The sequence below is a fragment of the Ovis canadensis genome, chromosome 10, assembly GCF_042477335.2.
Source record: "Ovis canadensis isolate MfBH-ARS-UI-01 breed Bighorn chromosome 10, ARS-UI_OviCan_v2, whole genome shotgun sequence".
NCBI classification, from domain to species: domain Eukaryota; kingdom Metazoa; phylum Chordata; class Mammalia; order Artiodactyla; family Bovidae; genus Ovis; species Ovis canadensis.
Genome location: NC_091254.1, coordinates 34,756,594 through 34,773,948, shown reverse-complemented (window position 1 = coordinate 34,773,948; position 17,355 = coordinate 34,756,594). Strand labels below are relative to the sequence as shown.

The following is a 17,355-nucleotide window of genomic DNA, read 5'->3' as shown; positions in this document are numbered from 1 at the left end:
AATTATTTCCTGAAGAGGTTTGGGGTCCTGTCTGAGGCATGAAGATCACACGCGTGGCTTCCAGCTCTTGCAGAGCAAGCTCACCAGTTCATGAACTCCCTGACCTGTTTGCACAAAACCTCTGGCCACCCCTTAATCATACTCACTATGCACAGAATTCTCTGCCAAATTACTTTTTGGCATCTACTTCTAACTTTCCCCCGTATCTTATGCCCTCACTGTAAATAGTAATAATAACGCACATATTGGACAAGTCTTTTAAAAATGAAGCAAAGTTTACAACCCCAGCAGATCATAAAATGCACATGTTCAGGTACTGTTATGAATTAGAAGCTGCCAAAATTGATAAGGAGTAAAGAAAGGTCAGGCGCTTTTTTTTTAACCACACTGAACGGCTTGCAGGATCCTAGTTTCCTGACCAGGGATTGAGCCCGCGGAACAGCAATGAAAACGCCAAGTTCTAACCCCTGGACTGCCAGGGAAATCCCCCCTCCCCTTTTTTTCTTTTCTTAAATAAGTCTAGAAACTTGGTTTGTCAAAGCTTCTGGTGTGGAACCTAGTACTTACAGTCACCACATGCCAACCTAAAAGTGCTCTCTTAACCCCAGGAAAGCAGAGCAGGTCAGTGGGGTCCGGCATAAGAAATGACCTGAAACTCACAATGAGCCGTCTCTTCCCAATGTGTTGCAATCTGAAGCACCAGGCTGTAAAAATCCACAGCTTTATGGCAGGTAGATCAGCAGAGCACTGATGTGGCCTGAATTCCTCAGGGCAGGTTCACATTTGGGGTGCTTTCTAGTTCCATGACAGTCGCCTCCACAGGGAGTTGCCACTGGTCGAAGGGACTAGTGGTATTGCTCATAGAAATAAAGCATTCCTGGTTAGTCCTTTAAAATGCTTCCTTTGGCATCTGGTGATTTTCTAGAAAGTGCAGAAGAAGTTGTATGTAGCCCTTCGGGAGAGTCTTAAGTCCCAGGAGAAGCAGGAGAGCCTTGCGTGGATCTGCTGTCACTTGTCCCTTTTCTGTCTTCGTGCTGCCACCTAGGGAGAAAAGGAAAGCAGACGTATCCTGGTGAGGAGACGCAGTCACCTGCAACCCCGGGGACCGTCTGCACCTTCACAACAGGCAAGCGAGGTTGGCGGGTCCAATCCTGAGACCAGCGGCTGTGCACTTGGGCTTCAAAGAGAAGCCCTCAGAGCTTCCCTGGTGGCTCAGTGGTAAAGAATCTGCCTGCCAGTGAAGGAGAGGAGGGTTTGTCCCCTGACCCGGAAAGATCCCACATGCTGCGGGGCAACTAAGCCCGGGAGCCCCAACTACCGAGCCTGTGCTAGACAGCCCAGGAGCCCCAACTACCGAGCCTGCGCTAGACAGCCCGGGAGCCCCAACTACCGAGCCTGCGCTAGACAGCCCGGGAGCCCCAACTACCGAGTCTGCGCTAGACAGCCCGGGAGCCCCAACTACCGAGCCTGTGCTAGACAGCCCGGGAGCCCCAACTACCGAGCCTGTGCTAGACAGCCCGGGAGCCCCAACTACCGAGCCTGTGCTAGACAGCCCGGGAGCCCCAACTACCGAGCCTGTGCTAGACAGCCCGGGAGCCCCAACTACCGAGCCTGTGCTAGACAGCCCGGGAGCCCCAACTACCGAGCCTGTGCTAGACAGCCCGGGAGCCCCAACTACTGAGCCTGTGCACCATCGCGAGAGATGCCACTGCAGTGAGAAGCCATTGTGCCACAACAAAGAGTAGCCGCCACTCGCTGCAACTACAGAAAGCTCGCGCAGCAGATGGTTGCTCAGTCATGTCCGACTCTTCATGATCTCATGGACTATAGCCCACCAGGCTCCTCTGTCCGTGGAATTCTCCAGGCAAGAATACTGGAGTGGGTTGCCATTTCCTCCTCATATATATATACATATATATATACACATATGTATATATGTGTATATATATAAATGTATATGCATATAAATGGGCTACCCTGGTGGCTCAGACGGTAAATAAAAAGAGAGAAGCCTTCAGACAAAGGAAGGGATTTCCATCTAACAACCTCATTCTAGGGTCAATGTTAGACTGCAGGAGGTGGGTGAGACCCAGTATTCCTTCCAGTGTTCAAAGGGAGTGAAATACAAAATAACATTCAGGTTGCCCATACTTAGGGAATGGACACCCTCATTTTAGGGGAAAAAAAAAGAAAATTCAAGAAACACATGAAAAAAGGTTCTAAGATGGATAATTCTTAAATAATTTTTCTCTTTTCCTCATGCAGATCCAATGTATAAAAGAAATGAATACAGACTTGCTGGTGGAAGTAGTCGTCCTTAATATCCCCCTGAAGAATGCCATGGAACAAGCGTGACTGCTGAAAGCTGGTTTCTGAGGACTAAACTTCAAACATAATTATTGTGGAGCTATGTTATCAAAAAAGATGTTGATGGAAGCCAAGTTTCTATGCCATAATGTGGGTAAGATGGGGCAGAGGTGAGACCTTTCCTGACCACCGATCTCACCAGGACTCTCGCCACCTCCCAGTCCAGCATCTTCCACAGCCCCCGGCAATGCCTGACAGCCCCTCTCTCCACCTCCCTAGAGCAGAAACTTCTTGAAGGCAGGTATTTTTGTCTGCCATGTAGACAGCTGCATTTCCAGTGCCCAGACAACACTGGCACAAAGCTGGGGGCTCTTAAAAGAATAAATGAATCTAAGCCCTATTCCTTGGCTCCTTTTTTCTTTTGAAAGAACTAAGAACTTGACTAACTTTAATTTTACACATTCTGATCAAAACACATGTATAAGGCAGCAGTTCTCTTAACATTGTGAAGAGGCTCTGATTATCTGTAAATTTGGTGCTTCCCTCCGCCCCCTCCCTGCCTCAAATACCCTTGATTAGTGTGAGACCATCACAAACATTTATTAACCAAAGTACAGCAACTGCTAGAAAGCTGACAGCTGAATTAGAGACTTGACATGCAAATGCATAGGCTAAGTGGAAGCTTTATTTGAATTCTGGCTCAGCGCTGCTGAGGATAAAGTGACCTGCAGAATTCATTAGGAACAGAAGCAGGATTAAATCTGATTTTCCTTTCTAAGGACAAAATTCACAATTAAAACAGACTCCTGAGGGATCTGTGCTCAGTCATGTCCGACTCTTTGTGACCCCAAAGATTACAGCCCGCCAGGCTTCTCCTGGCAAGAATACTGGAGTGGGTTGCCATTTCCTACTTCAGATACTGAAGGATAAATGGCCATAAAGCTGTACATAAAATGACAAAAACCTTGTGGCGGCAGAAAAGAGAGAGGGCTGGGCTTAAGAATGGAAGAACAGTGCATGGCGTGGCCACTCAGTCTGGGTGACTCCACTTTGACCATCTATGAAACAGGGACGCGCCCCCTTTCTGACCCGCCTTAGACGGCTGTGGTAAAGAATTAACTGATACAGGGTTGCTGTAAGACCTGTAAAACCATTAAACATAAGGTACTTTTCATCAGTCTAATGGCCCCAAGGAGTATATAAATCTGTGTTTAAAAAGGTGTATGAATCTAACCGTTTCGTCCTTAATAAGATGAGGTCAAACCCTGTGGGCATCTTCCAAGGACACTAAAAACAGCCTTTCACCTGCCTTCCTAGACTCAGAGCTGCTTGTTTCTCACCAAGAGGTTCAACTGTATAAAGGGAAAGTGAAAGTGAAGTCGCTCAGTCGTGTCCAACTCTTTGCGACTCTGTCCATGGGATTTTCCAGGCAAGAGTGCTGGAGTGGATTGCCATTTCCTTCTCCAACTGTATAATGCAGCGATATCTGGAGAGCTCCAAACTGTGGGTTAGTCCTGGAGAAAGGACTGTTTGGGCAAAAAGAAACAAAACACCAAAAAACAAACAAACAAACAAAAAAACGTGACACAAGGCAGCTAGTTAAGTTTAACCAACTGCAAGAACCGAGAAAGTCAATCTTAACCTATGTGAAGAGGTTGTCTTTCAAATCTGGTGAAGGGGTGACTTCTCAGGATATAACAAAAGTCAAAGTTAGGGGAAAGGGAATTAATTTGGTGCGGAGGGTTTGGGGGCCAGAAGTCCTAAGTTTAGCTTCTGGCCCATTTATTAGCCATGCGACTCTGGCTAATAAGGTGACCTTACTTTCTCAACTGTAAAACGGGGGAAATAATACCAATTGCCACATGGTTTCTGGAAGGATTTTAAAAACATAAATGCACGTGAGAAGCGCTTACAAGGGCAAAACACGTGGTCGATCTTTATTATTACTTTCCAAGAATTTGCTTTCTTTCTTTCCACTGCAAAGTAATGTAATCCACGGAAAATGAAGACAAGAAACAAATCTATGCCAGGAACACAACAGCCAGAGCGAGCACGCTGGTGTATTTCCTTCCAGCTAAACAGATGAGATAATCCACCCAAGGAGCTCAGAGGAGGGCCTGATGCTTGGTGAGCCTGAGATGGATGCTCATCTAAGAGCATCCTCCTCACAGTACGGAGAAGAGGCTTCCGGAGCAGCCAGCGACCACAAGGCAGAACGCAGAACATCAAACAACCAACCCAGTGGCCTAGTCTCATCTCACACGGAAGACACCACTGAGGGCCAGCCCGGCTAGTAGCTTGTCCACTGGTCAGCGTTGAGGCAGAATTAAGAATATAAACCCAGTTCTTTTAAATTAATTGGTCTTTTCAGACCAATTATTTTACTTTTTTAAAAGCAAACTTAATTTGAAACACGGCTGGTCATTTTTCACTTCACTCACTTCCATCTGTCTACTGTTGCTGTTGTAAGTTTGCATGCAGTACAGACACTGTGCATTTAGTAAGTAAATGGGTACGTTTTAGTTCCTCATTTCCATATTGCCTTGGTGTCTAGCTAAGGCACCCCAAAAGAGAAATAGGATCCTGGCAATCGATTGTGGCACAATAAAAACAGATCCAAACTGATGAAACATAGTCCCACTTGGCATCCATGTGAAACCTGATGGAGGGGAATCTCCTTGGGAGTCAGAACCAGAGAGGCACAAACCTGGAAGATGAGAGAGCCTGAGGGCCAGAGCACAAGGAAAATTTAAACTGAAGATAAATCAGGCACAAAAAAGGAGAGAATGCTGCTAATCTGAGATCAGTTTCAGAAATGCATATGGTTGATGAAAACAATAGAGGCTCTTGTGTGTGTACACAAGTGGTTTTACAGTTGGCTGAAATTTTTCGAAGCTGTCTCCAAACTTGGCACATTAATAAAAAAGATAAATGAGGTAGGTAAGAGAAGCAAGGCGCCAAAGGATTTGAGGAAGGTATGGAACCCCAATGTTTGAGTAATAAAGTCAAAAAAGTCTCTAGTTTGGAATTCTTTACATTCAAAAGGATAGGCTATATATGTGTATATAAGTCTGGTGTGTGCATAAGCGTGTCTATTTGTGTGTACTGGCATGCTTACATAAGCCCACACTGATTTGTTTCTCATATTATTCCCCCAAAGAGCATGTGGCATGTGTAACCCCTTCAGTATTTCACTTTTCAATTACTAGTCAATGCCTAGTCAACACTGTAAGTAAGAATCTTCATCTTGACATTAAAGGTAAATTCAAATATGGAAGACAAAGTTGATGATTTCATAAATTCTCATTTAATCGACAGCTAAGTCATGATGTGAGCATTTATCTAAAGCTCCTGGAATCTAATGCACAGCATAGTGACTACAGTTAATAACACTGTATTATATACTTGAAATTTGCTGAGAAAACAGACCTTTAGGGTTCTCATCACGCAGGTAAACATGTGATGTAATAAATACGTTACTTAGCTTGGTTGTGGTTATCATTTCACAATGTACATGTGTATTAGAGTATCACATTGTACACTTTAAATATATAACATAAATTTGTCAGTTATACCTCAATAAAGCTGAAAAAAAATAACTTCTGTGAAGACAGGAGTATGCAGACCACATATATTCTCAAACTTCAATAACTTAGATTATGGGCTTTATATGAATAATTTCTAAATGTCATGTAAAGGCAAAATTTATTAACACTAACACAGATATAAACAATATATTCTAACTGTGGATATCCTGACAGATAAAATGATTACAGTAAGAGCAGTTTAATCAACTGACAGAAGAAAATTCACAGCCCTTTATCCAGAGATTAATGATTATACCTATTTATTTCTATTACACCCTGGAGAAGGGATTAGCTACCCACTCCAGTATTCTTGCCTGAATTGCATGGATAGGGGAGCCTGGTGGGCTGCAGTCCATGGGGTCACAAAGAGGTGGACACAACTGAGCGAGCACATGCATTTCTAAGCCTACACAAGGAGTTTATGAGCATGTCCTTAGACTTCAAATTTAAGCACGCCACCGAAAACGAATCAGAATCAAGCTTGAATTTCAAAGTTCAGCCATAACATGTCAAGGAACCCAATGTTGTACAGCAGATCATTTTCGGAGGTGTTCAGTTCACACTGATTAATTGATCAACTGATTATCTCATGCCTTTATGGACGGCCTACTCTGTGCTGTCCCATGTGAGGTGCTTTGGACATTGACTGTGACCTGGTCAGGCAAGGCTTTGTGGAGGGTGAGGAGGAAGACGGGGTGGAGGGCAACAAGTAGGAGCGTTGGCAGCAAGGGAGGAAGGCCAGGAACTGGGTCTCTGAAAAAATGATGCCTGAGATAAGAAGTAAGGATATGATGGGAGCAATCATGTGAAGATCTGGAGGAAGGGTATACAAGATAAACTGGTCACACAAAGGCACTGATGTGGGACAGTGTGGCACGTTCAAGGACCAAACAGAAGGCCATATAATAACTTAGGCATTTTAAAAGACCAACACAGACCAAGATCATGACTTTGAGCCTTGGGGGAAAAAAGTTAAGTCTCAATTAGTGAGGACACTGGTTAGATTACTCAACCTGCCCACCTATCATGTATTGGGTTGGCCTCAAAGTTTGGATTTTTCCATAAAATGTTATGGAAAAACCCAAATGTGAATAGCGCAGAGTTCCTGCTCTTAAGGAGCTTACCTACAGCAGGGCTGATAATCCAGGAGTTTAAGTAGCCTTTCTCGCAACCTTTGCCCTTTGGCTCCTATGGCACCCTGCCTTACAACTATAGACGCTGTGGGGATTAAATGTTATTATTTGTAAAATGCTCAGAACAGTATCAAACACATAAAAGCTACACAGTATTTGTTGTTGTTAGTATCATTAATTACTAGTATTATGAAATGATCACATGAGAATCAGGACAATTTCAAGGTATCTCAAAAATTAAGAGGAATGTCAGAAAACAATAGACTAGTACTATTAAAGTGTTAAGGTCATTGAAAGACAAAGACTGAGAGACAAATTATAAAAAAAGAGGGGATATGCTCACTAAATGCAATGTGGAAGGACGGACTGGATTCTGGAATAGAAAAACAATATTTGTGTAAAAATAGGTGAAACTCAAATAAGGTAGGAGATTAGTTAATAATATGGTATTACTAACAGAGTTTTGCCAAGAGAACATACTGATCATAGCAGACACCCTCTTCCAACAACATAAGAGAAGACTCTACACATGGACATCACCAGATGGCCAACACCAAAATCAGATTGATTATATTCTTTGCAGCCAAAGATGGAGAAGCTCTATACAGTCAGCAAAAACAAGACTGGGAGCTGACTGTGGCTCAGATCATGAACTCCTGATTGCCAAATTCAGACTTAAATAGAAGAAAGTAGGGAAAACCACTAGACCATTCAGGTATGACCTAAATCAAATCCCTTATGATTATACAGTGGAAGTGAGAAATAGATTTAAGAGACTAGATCTGATAGACACAGTGCCTGATGAACTATGGATGGAGGTTTATGACACTGCACAGGAGGCAGGGATCAAGACCATCCCCAAGAAAAAGAAATGCAAAAAAGCAAAATGGCTGTCTGAGGAGGCCTTACAAATAGCTGTGAAAGAAGAGAATCGAAAAGCGAAGGAGAAAAGGAAAGATATAAGCATTTGAATGCAGAGTTCCAAAGAATAGCAAGGAGAGATAAGACAGCCTTCCTCAGTGATCAGTGCAAAGAAGCAGAGGAAAAAAACAGAATGGGAAAGACTAGAGATCTCTTCAAGAAAATTAAAGATACCAAGGGAACATTTCATACAAAGATGGGCTCAATAAAGGACAGAAATGGTAGGGACCTAACAGAAACAGAAAATATTAAGAGGTGGCAAGAATACACGGAAGAATTGTACAAAAAAGATCTTCACGACCCAGATAATCACGATGCTGTGATCACTCACCTAGAGCCAGACATCCTGGAATGTGAAGTCAAGTGGGCCTTAGGAAGCAACACTACGAACAAAGCTAGTGGAGGTGATGGAATTCCAGTTAAGCTATTTCAAATCCTGAAAGATGATGCTGTGAAAGTGCTGCACTCAATATGCCAGCAAATTTGGACAACTCAGCAGTGGCCACAGGACTGAAAAAGGTGTATTCATTCCAATCCCCAAAAAAAGGCAATGCCAAAGAACGCTCAAACTACCACATAAATTGCACTCATCTCACACGCTAGTAAAGTAATGCTCAAAATTCTACAAGCCAGGCTTTGGCAATATGTGAAACATGAACTTCCAGATGTTCAAGCTGGTTTTAGAAAAGGCAGAGGAACCAGAAATCAAATTGCCAACATCTGCTGGATCATCGAAAAAGCAACAGAGTTCCAGAAAAACATCTATTTCTGCTATATTGACTAAGCCAAAGCCTTTGTGTGGATCACAATAAATTGTGGAAAATTCTTCAAGAGATGAGAATACCAGACCACCTGACCTGCCTCTTGAGAAATTGGTATGCAGGTCAGGAAGCAACAGTTAGAAGAGGACATGGAACAAGACTGATTCCAAATAGGAAAAGGAGTACGTCAAGGCTGCATACTGTCACCCTGCTCATTTAACTTATATGCAGAGTAGATCATGCAAAATGCTGGGCTGGAGGAAGCACAAGCTGGAATCCAGATTGCCGGGAGAAATATCAATAACCTCAGATACGCAGATGACACCACCCTTATGGCAGAAAGTGAAGAGGAGCTAAAAAGCCTCTTGATGAAAGTGAAAGAAGAGAGTGAAAAAGTTGGCTTAAAGCTCAACATTTAGAAAACTAAGATCATGGCATCTGGTCCCATCACTTCATGGCAAATAGATGGGGAATAGTGGAAACAGCAGCTGACTTTATTTTTCTGGGCTCCTAAATCACTGCAGATGGTGACTGCAGCCATGAAATTAAAAGACTCTTACTCCTTGGAAGGAAAGTAATGACCAACCTAGACAGCATATTAAAAAGCAGAGACATTACTTTGCAACAAAGTCCTTCTAATCAAAGCTATGGTTTTTCCAATAGTCATGTATGGATGTGAGAGTTGGAATATAAAGAAAGCTGAGTGCCAAAGAATTGATGCCTTTGAACTGTGGTGTTGGAGAAGATTCTTGAGGGTCCCTTGGACTGCAAGGAGATCCATCCAGTCCATCCTAAAGGAGACCAGTCCTGAGTGTTCATTGGAAGGACTGATGTTGAAGCTGAAAGTCCAACATTTTGGCCACCTGATGTGAAGAGCTGACTCATTGGAAAAGACCCTGATGCCGGGAAAGATTGACGGCAGGAGAAGAAGGGGACGAAAGAGGATGAGATGGTTGGATGGCATCACCGACACAATGGATGTGGGTTTGGGTAAACTCTGGGAGTTGGTGATGGACAGGGAGGCCTGGCATGCTGCGGTCCATGGGATCGCAAAGAGTCAGACATGACTAAGTGACTGAACTGTATTACTGTAAGGATCCTGGTTTTAACTGTACTGGTTACATAGGATGTTATGGTTAGAGGAAGCTGGGTAAAGGGAATATGTAAATTCTCTACTTTTTTGCAACTTTTCTATAAGTCTAAAATTATTTCAAAAGATAAAGACAAAAGAGAAGAAAGAAATAAACACAGAAATGTCATCGATTTAAGCAGCTATTGCCAATGTATGATATATAAGAGACACAGGTTTGATCCCTGGGTTGTGAAGATCCCCTGGAGGAGGGCATGGCAACTCACTCCAGTATTCTTGCCTGGAGAATCCCATGGACAGAGGAGCCTGGCAGGCTGCAGTCCACAGGGTCACACACAGTTGTACATGACTGAAGTGACTTAGCACACACGTATTGTAACTATAACAAACTATCTGAAAGAAAACACAATGAGGAGAGAAATGGGAAGATACAAAAAAAAAGGAACATCTAGAGAAGAAATTCCAATATATGAAATACAAATTCACTAGCTGACGTTAATAGCAGATGAAATGCTAAAGTCAAAGTAAAATTGAAAATGAAGAAAAATCAAGGAAAGGATCTATGGGACATCAAGTAGTTTAGCATACCTGTGATTGGAGTCCCAAAAACCAAGGGGGTGAAGAGAAGAAGGGGCACAGCTGAAGATCAGAATAGTGTTTAAAGAAATACTGGCTAGAAATATTCCCAGTTTGATGAGAATAATCAAGAAAACAGAGACACAAATAACCAAAGAAGGTAAGAAAGGACTATCACTACAGGTTCACAGACATAAAAATATAAAAAGCAACTTATGCCAATGAATCTGACACTAAATGAAATAGATATCTTTCTTGAAAAACATAAATTACTAAAACTGGCACATGAAAAAGGAGAAAATTAGAATAGTTCTATGTCTAGTATAGAAATTGAACTAGTAATTAAAAAAATTTCTCAGAAAAAATAAAAATCACAGGCCAAATGGCTTTATTGGTGAATGATGTCCAACATAAAAACAATACTAATCTCACAACGTTTTCAGAAAACAGGTGATGAGATAATACTCCCCAACTCATTTAATAAAGCTACTATTACTCTGGTACCAAAACTAAACAAAATCATTACAAATAAGGAAAACTAGACCAATATCCCTCAGGAACAGAGATACAAAAATCCTTAACAAAATATTGGGCAGTAAAACACAATACTAAACATGAGAAGACCAAGTAGAGTTTATCCCAGGAATGTAAAGTCAACATTCAAAAATCAATCATTATATTTCACATATTGAAAGATGTTGTTGTTGTTCAGCTGTTTAGTCGTGTCTGACCCTGACCCCATGGACTGCAGCACACCAGGCTTCCCTGTCCTTCACCATCTCCTGGATTTTGCTCAAATTCACGTCCACTGAGTTGGTGATGCCATCCAACCATCTCATCCTGTGGCCCCCTTCTCCTGCCTTCAATCTTTCCCAGTATCAGGGTCTTTTCCAATGAGTTGGCTCTTCCCATCAAGCGGCCAAAGTATCGGAGCTTCAGCTTTTAGCATCAGTCCATCCAATGAATATTGAAGGTTGATTTCCTTTAGGATTGACTGGTTTGGTCTTCTTGTTGTCCAAGGGACTCTCAAGAGTTTTCTCTAGCACAATTTGAAAGCATCAATTCTGTAGTACTCAGTCTTCATGACCCAACTCTCACATCCATACACGACCACTGGGAAAACCATAGCTTTGACTAGGTGGACCTTTGTTGGCAAAGTGATGTCTCTGCTTTTTAATAGGCTGTCTAGGTTTGTCGTAGCTTTTCTTCCAAGGAGCAAGCGTCTTTTAATTTCTTGGCTGCAGTCACCACACACAGTGATTTTGGAGCACAAGAAAATAAAATCTGTTGTTGTTTCCACTTTTCCCCCTTCTGTTTGCCATGAAGTAATGGGATTTTAGTTTTTTGAATGTTGAGTTTTAAGCCAGCTTTTTCACTCTCCTCTTTCACCCTCATCAAGAGGCTCTTTAGTTCCTCTTCACCATGGGCAGGCTCCTCTGTTCTTGGGATTTCCCAAGCAAGAATACTGGAATTGGCTGCCATTTCTTCCTCCAGGAGGTCTTCCTTGACCCAGGTATGGAATTCACATTCTCCTGTGTCTCCTGCATTGGCACGCAGGTTCTTTTCCACCTGGGTAGCCCTACGGAAAGATATTCCTTTACTAAAGGAACATTGTATGATCATTAATAGATGATGAAAAATTATTTGACAAAAATTCAATACCCGTTCATGATTCTGTTCTCAGTGAACAGAAGAGAACTTCTTCAGCGTGACGAGCACACCTCTCGCCTGGATCTTGGTTTCTAAACACCATTCTTTTCTAAAAGGAACCTGACTCCTTAGGAAAGAGGCTGATTCCAAGGGTTGGTTAGGGAAAATACACAAAGAGCCTGGGATACCCTCTTGCAAAAGAAATAATGAAGTATTTAAAAATGATGGAAACATAGCAAAAAGATACAGAGGCCAGCTTGAAGGGACTCTCAGTGACCCTTCTGGGACAATATGAGGAACAGAATATTGTAATTTAACTCACTGGATAAAATAACCTACAAGTCCATATTGATATTAACTCATAAATGAATAAATAAATGGAGTGCCAACTAAATGTAAAAGGAATAAATACAGAAGGAATGATGGAGTTGGAAAAACTGTTAGCAGGTTTATTTTAAAACAGGTAAGTGAGTGTAGGATGAGGAATAGAATACTTCTAAGTCCCAGAGTATTTGCCCACAAATTACTTATTAACTGCAAAGAGAAAAATAACATTATGGTGAATGAACCTGGCGGACACCACCTTAATTAAGTGATTAAAGTTAACATCTCTAGTATTGTGTCATGTGACTCTTGACTTGACATGGTGCATTAAGAAAGACACAGCATTACTTCTGTGGGTGCTCAAAAGGTACTCCAATCAAGAGGATACACAAGATATCGAATAAGGGCCTCGAATAAAACGTAACTCTCAACTTGTAGGTTGTGTGGGTTTTTCTTCAACTGACATTACTAATCAGGAAGATATAAGTTAAAAGTCACACTAACATGCCTTTTTTTCCTCCACTAACTTGCAAAGATACTGTTCAAAGCTAATAAGATAAGAACTCATACCATCATTTGTTAGAGTGAAAGATCCTATAACCTTTCTGTGAAATATAGTCCCACAAGTATATATTTGAAAAACTTAGTTATGAATCAGTAAGCCCACATCTTAAAAAAAAAGGGCCATGATTATTAAATAGTGAAACACTCAAATAATTAAAAATTACTGTCATTAAAAAGTATATTTATGAAGAATAGTAGTCTAGGAAAATGCTCATCAAATGACATCAAGAAGAAAGGTTATAAAATTACTACTATAATTCATTTAAAAATTATTATAGAAGAAAATACATCATATTATCTTCAGGTAATAAATAGGAGATTATATTTTCTATTTTATAGTTTTATCTATTTTCTACAAAGAACATATATTCATAAAAAAGAATATATTAAACAAAAGATTTACCAAAAATTAGTAGTTAATCTGATAGTTGTGTTATTGATCTCTATCTGTATACTGAAAACCATGTTGCCAAAGCTACCATGTGCAAAGTGGCATAAAATAACAAGCACACACTCAAACATTGTCACATGTCAGTTTATTGAGGAATCTGTGATGCTAAAGGTTAATTCTACTCACTTGATTATTTTTCATGGTGTCAAATAAAACTCCAAAGGCTATAAGCCATGATGTTTCACAATTACTTTCCCATATTTTGTTCAGGAAACACAAAATTCAAATACAAAGAAATGTTCAAGTGAATCTGAAAACTGGCCTCATCCTACCTTTTTTCAAAAGGTGGTAATTAAGGGTTTGGAAGTACAGTAGCAAGGAGGAAGGATGAAAGTGGGACATGAAGAAGGCAGATACTTTTGCTCAATTTCACTTTCAAAGGTTCAAATCTTTCCTATTTTTTTTTAACATGTTTTGCACCAAAAAAGGAATCAATACTTTTCATTCCACTCTTGTCAACTTTAGCCAAAGCCTTCTGAGCTGCAGTCATTTTGCTATTTTTCTGTTAATGAAAATAAGAGAGAAAAATCATTACAAATGTAACACTTATAAATCACACATGCAAATCAGACAAGACCATGCATGTCTCAAGGTTCGTTCAGGGAGGTAAGCATGCTGCTAAAAACATGCCTCATCAGGAGTGACTCTTTATAAAAGTTCTGATTTCTGCTCAAAATTCATACCTGAGACAAAGTACGTCAACAGGCAGGAGATAAAACTGCTGCCTTCTAAGGAGTGGAATGTTACAACTGATGGTTTACTTGTGGGGAGAAAATTCTGGAGGGTGCATTAAGTGCAATAACACAAACAATGGAGCTGACACAGGCAGCGATTGTCAGAGGGAGGAATTATAGCCTTGTATTACCACGTGATGAATAATTCACAGCCTGCTACCATCTGACTTCATTCAGAGGCTCTCTGGGACACCAAGGACAGAGCGGTTACATTCACAAGATAACCTGTGCTGCACCAGGACCAGCAGGATAGCGGTCCCTTTTCCTCCAACCACGAAAAGTACCTTCCGAAAAGCTGACTCCAATAACTGCCTTTTAAAACTCTGTCTCTTCCTGGTCACTGTTTTTGTTTGGTTTTGTTTTGCCATGCATGTCCTATAACAAAGCACTGGCAGAAGGGAAACAGCAGCTGACTGCATGTACTTCAGCGTTCAACAGAAGCGTAAGTGATGGGAATCAGCAAAGAAGAAATCATCTGTCTCCTGCGAGCTGTGAGACAAAGTCTCTGCCAAAGTATCTCTTAAGGGCACAGTCAGTATATGATCCCTGGAAACTTGCTTCTTACATTCTGTCTCTTATAACTTACTAGGCTTATGTTTTGGCTGGATGGCGAAGAGGGACACTTTCTCTGAGACAAGTTATCCTCTGTCCCCTGCACTTAACTCACATCCTGGTTCAACCTCTTAGCTCACTGGTGCTGTGCCCAAGGTGACACACTGGGAAACAGCACTTAGAAGGGTGGGGCAGAAATATTCCTCACGGAGAAACTCAGAAACATCCCGCTCACAGAAAGCACTGACATAACCAGCTATTTAGTCAGATCTCAAGTTGGATTATTCCCTGATATGCTATGCCTAGATAAATTACGTATAAAGAATACAATTTTTAGAAACCATAAAACCTAAGGGAGAGCAAGTATTGCTAAAATCTAAGTAGAATTAATTTATCTTGGGGCAGGCAAGGTCTAAACCTAAAAAAAATGAGAAAATCATAAAAAAAACCTTCGATATTTAATCCTCAGAAAAGCTTAAAAAACAGTTCAAAAGTTGAATGAAAAGGCTAAAAAAATTGGAAAATGATTTGTACTTGGTATGTCATGAAAAGTGTTAACAGCCTTAATTTAGATCGAGCTCTTACAAATCAACAAGAAAAACATTACTATCCTAATGTAAAATCAGGCAAGAGACATGAACTGAAAACTAGAAAAAACTGCAGACAGGCAATAAGCATTTGGAAAAACAACCTTTCTACCCAAAGAAATGTAACCTAATTAGACAGGCAAAATTTTTAAGAATAAAACCAATACCCAATACTGTCAAGACTGTGAGATGAACACTCATCAGCAGTAATGGCTGGGAGGACAAATTTCTGCTACCTTTTTGGAAAGCTTCTTAGCTATGTATGTGTCTCAGTAATCATGGAAAGAGCTCATGTTTTCTAAGCCTTTACTCTTAGTTTTAAATTGTGTCTAATGAAACAGAGATGCAGACTGTAAGTAAGAATGTTTTATCACTTCATTTAGACAAAAAGAAGCAGAATAACATGTGTCCCAAAATAGGGGAATTAAATAGATTATATTCTACATGGTGAAATAAAATAACAGCGACTGAATATCATGAGACCATTTATAATTTTTCAAAGAAAGCTTAACGACATCAATATTTTTACAATACAGAGCTAAATGAAAAGGGCACAACTCCAATACATATGTATGCCAATTCTGAAAGCTACATATGTATTCATAATGATGTGAAGGATAAAGCTTCGTAAGGAATGTTATAAAAATATTTGCTGGGTGATTGCTGAGTTATGTGTTAATAATTGTTATTATCATAATTTCTGGGAAGCTACTAGGCAGTTGAGTTGACAAAACATTACCTTTGAAGCCTGTTTCTCTGCCCCACCCTACCACTCTGGATATACTATATTACGAAGCTGAGGCATACTCTTGCTCATAACTCTGCCTTTCTTTATCTCTAAAAAGGTCTTCCTTGCTTCATACTTTCATTGTCACTCACAATTTTGAAATAGTTCTAAAGTCACTGAAACTCAAGTTAATAATTCTTCACGGTTAAAATGATAAAATCACATTCAAGCATGCAATCGTTCCTGGAAGCCCCCAGGCAGCAGCATCAGCCACGGGATTCAGGAGTATGCCACTAACACCCGGACACGTACCTTTACAGTCTTGAAATCTTTGGAGTTAAACTTAGTGTAATCTTCTTTTGCATTTACGGGCTCATCTGATAACTTTGCTTTCTGCAATGTTAGAGCAGTGAACTGTCAAATGTCACCTTGACACTTACATCAATCCATTAAAAAAAAAAACACACCACCAAACGTGAACAGTTTGGACCCCTGTGGCGGCCGAAGGGAGCCGCAGACTCTGCGGGGCGCTTACTCTTTATAAGTCCCTTCACTTTTTGCCACTTTTCTAGGAACGTTCTAAGCCAGACGACCCTTCCGAGAAGCAGCTTTGGTGGTAAGAGGGTGTGAGCAGGCAAGCCCATGACCCAGTCCTGAGGTTGTCTAGCACTATGATCACATACTACAGGGACGGGGGGCATCTAGATGAATGCTGACTTCCAGGACAGAGTAAGGGGGCGCATACAGACACATAGATCAAAGAAGAGAATTTCCTTTATGGTGGCCAGGGGTCCAGCCAGAACCCCCTTTATTCACCTGCAGGACCAGTGTGATGTCCATCTAGGAGTATGGGAACAGTATTCTTACTATTACCATCTTTGTGTCCTTTCAGTTTATCTCATTTTATCCACATAAGAACAACCTTGCAAAGCAAGCAGGCAGCAGAGGGAAGCACAGCGGTTACGTGAACAGGCTCAAGGTCGCCTAGCAGAGGACTTGAGATCTCACCTTTTGTTACAGGTGCTCTTTGCATGGGACCCAATGCAATTAAGTCAGCTGTTACCTCCTGCTTTCGCCTTTCACATGAGCATTTTGCAATCAACAAATGTGAGAATCAGGTCAAGAGCTAGACTGTGGCCTTTATGTTCATAGTATAGCAGGAATCGTGACATGCTTATTTCATAGAAGGCACATGGCAGGCAGGTGAGTCTTGATGTATAACGTGGGGAGCTGACTGCACTGGGATCACAGCTGGGACTCTCTACAGATTTTCAAGCTCTTCGTGGAGACACTGATATGATCCAACACAGACCCACACTAGGAAATGCAGGCTTGTTCCCAGCTTCACTTTTCTCACCAAGCCTTCACTAAACAAAGAACTGTAAAGTCGG

At 41.2% G+C, this 17,355-nt stretch overlaps 1 protein-coding gene and 1 long non-coding RNA gene across 12 annotated transcripts in view; both read right to left on the bottom strand.

The window, feature by feature from the left end:
- Nucleotides 1-17,355, bottom strand: part of RNASEH2B (ribonuclease H2 subunit B) — a 95,174-nt gene that overhangs the window by 19,864 nt on the left and 57,955 nt on the right. For 7 of the 11 annotated variants that reach the window (XM_069601410.1, XM_069601409.2, XM_069601415.2 and 4 more), the window contains exons 10-11: nt 16,277-16,357; nt 13,433-13,866 (exon numbers count right to left, since the gene is read on the bottom strand). In XM_069601410.1, coding sequence (XP_069457511.1) covers nt 13,759-13,866; nt 16,277-16,357 — 189 coding nt within the window. In that variant the 3' untranslated portion in view covers nt 13,433-13,758. Of the gene's footprint in view, nt 1-256; nt 1,042-13,432; nt 13,867-16,276; nt 16,358-17,355 lie in introns of those variants that run through there. The other 4 variants (XR_011259367.2, XR_011259366.2, XM_069601418.2 and 1 more) reach the window with 2 other exon arrangements.
- Nucleotides 10,747-12,953, bottom strand: LOC138446519 (uncharacterized). The gene is made up of 2 exons (XR_011259376.2): nt 12,038-12,953; nt 10,747-11,954 (listed from the first exon to the last, which is right to left on the bottom strand). It is a non-coding gene; the product is annotated as an uncharacterized lncRNA (long non-coding RNA).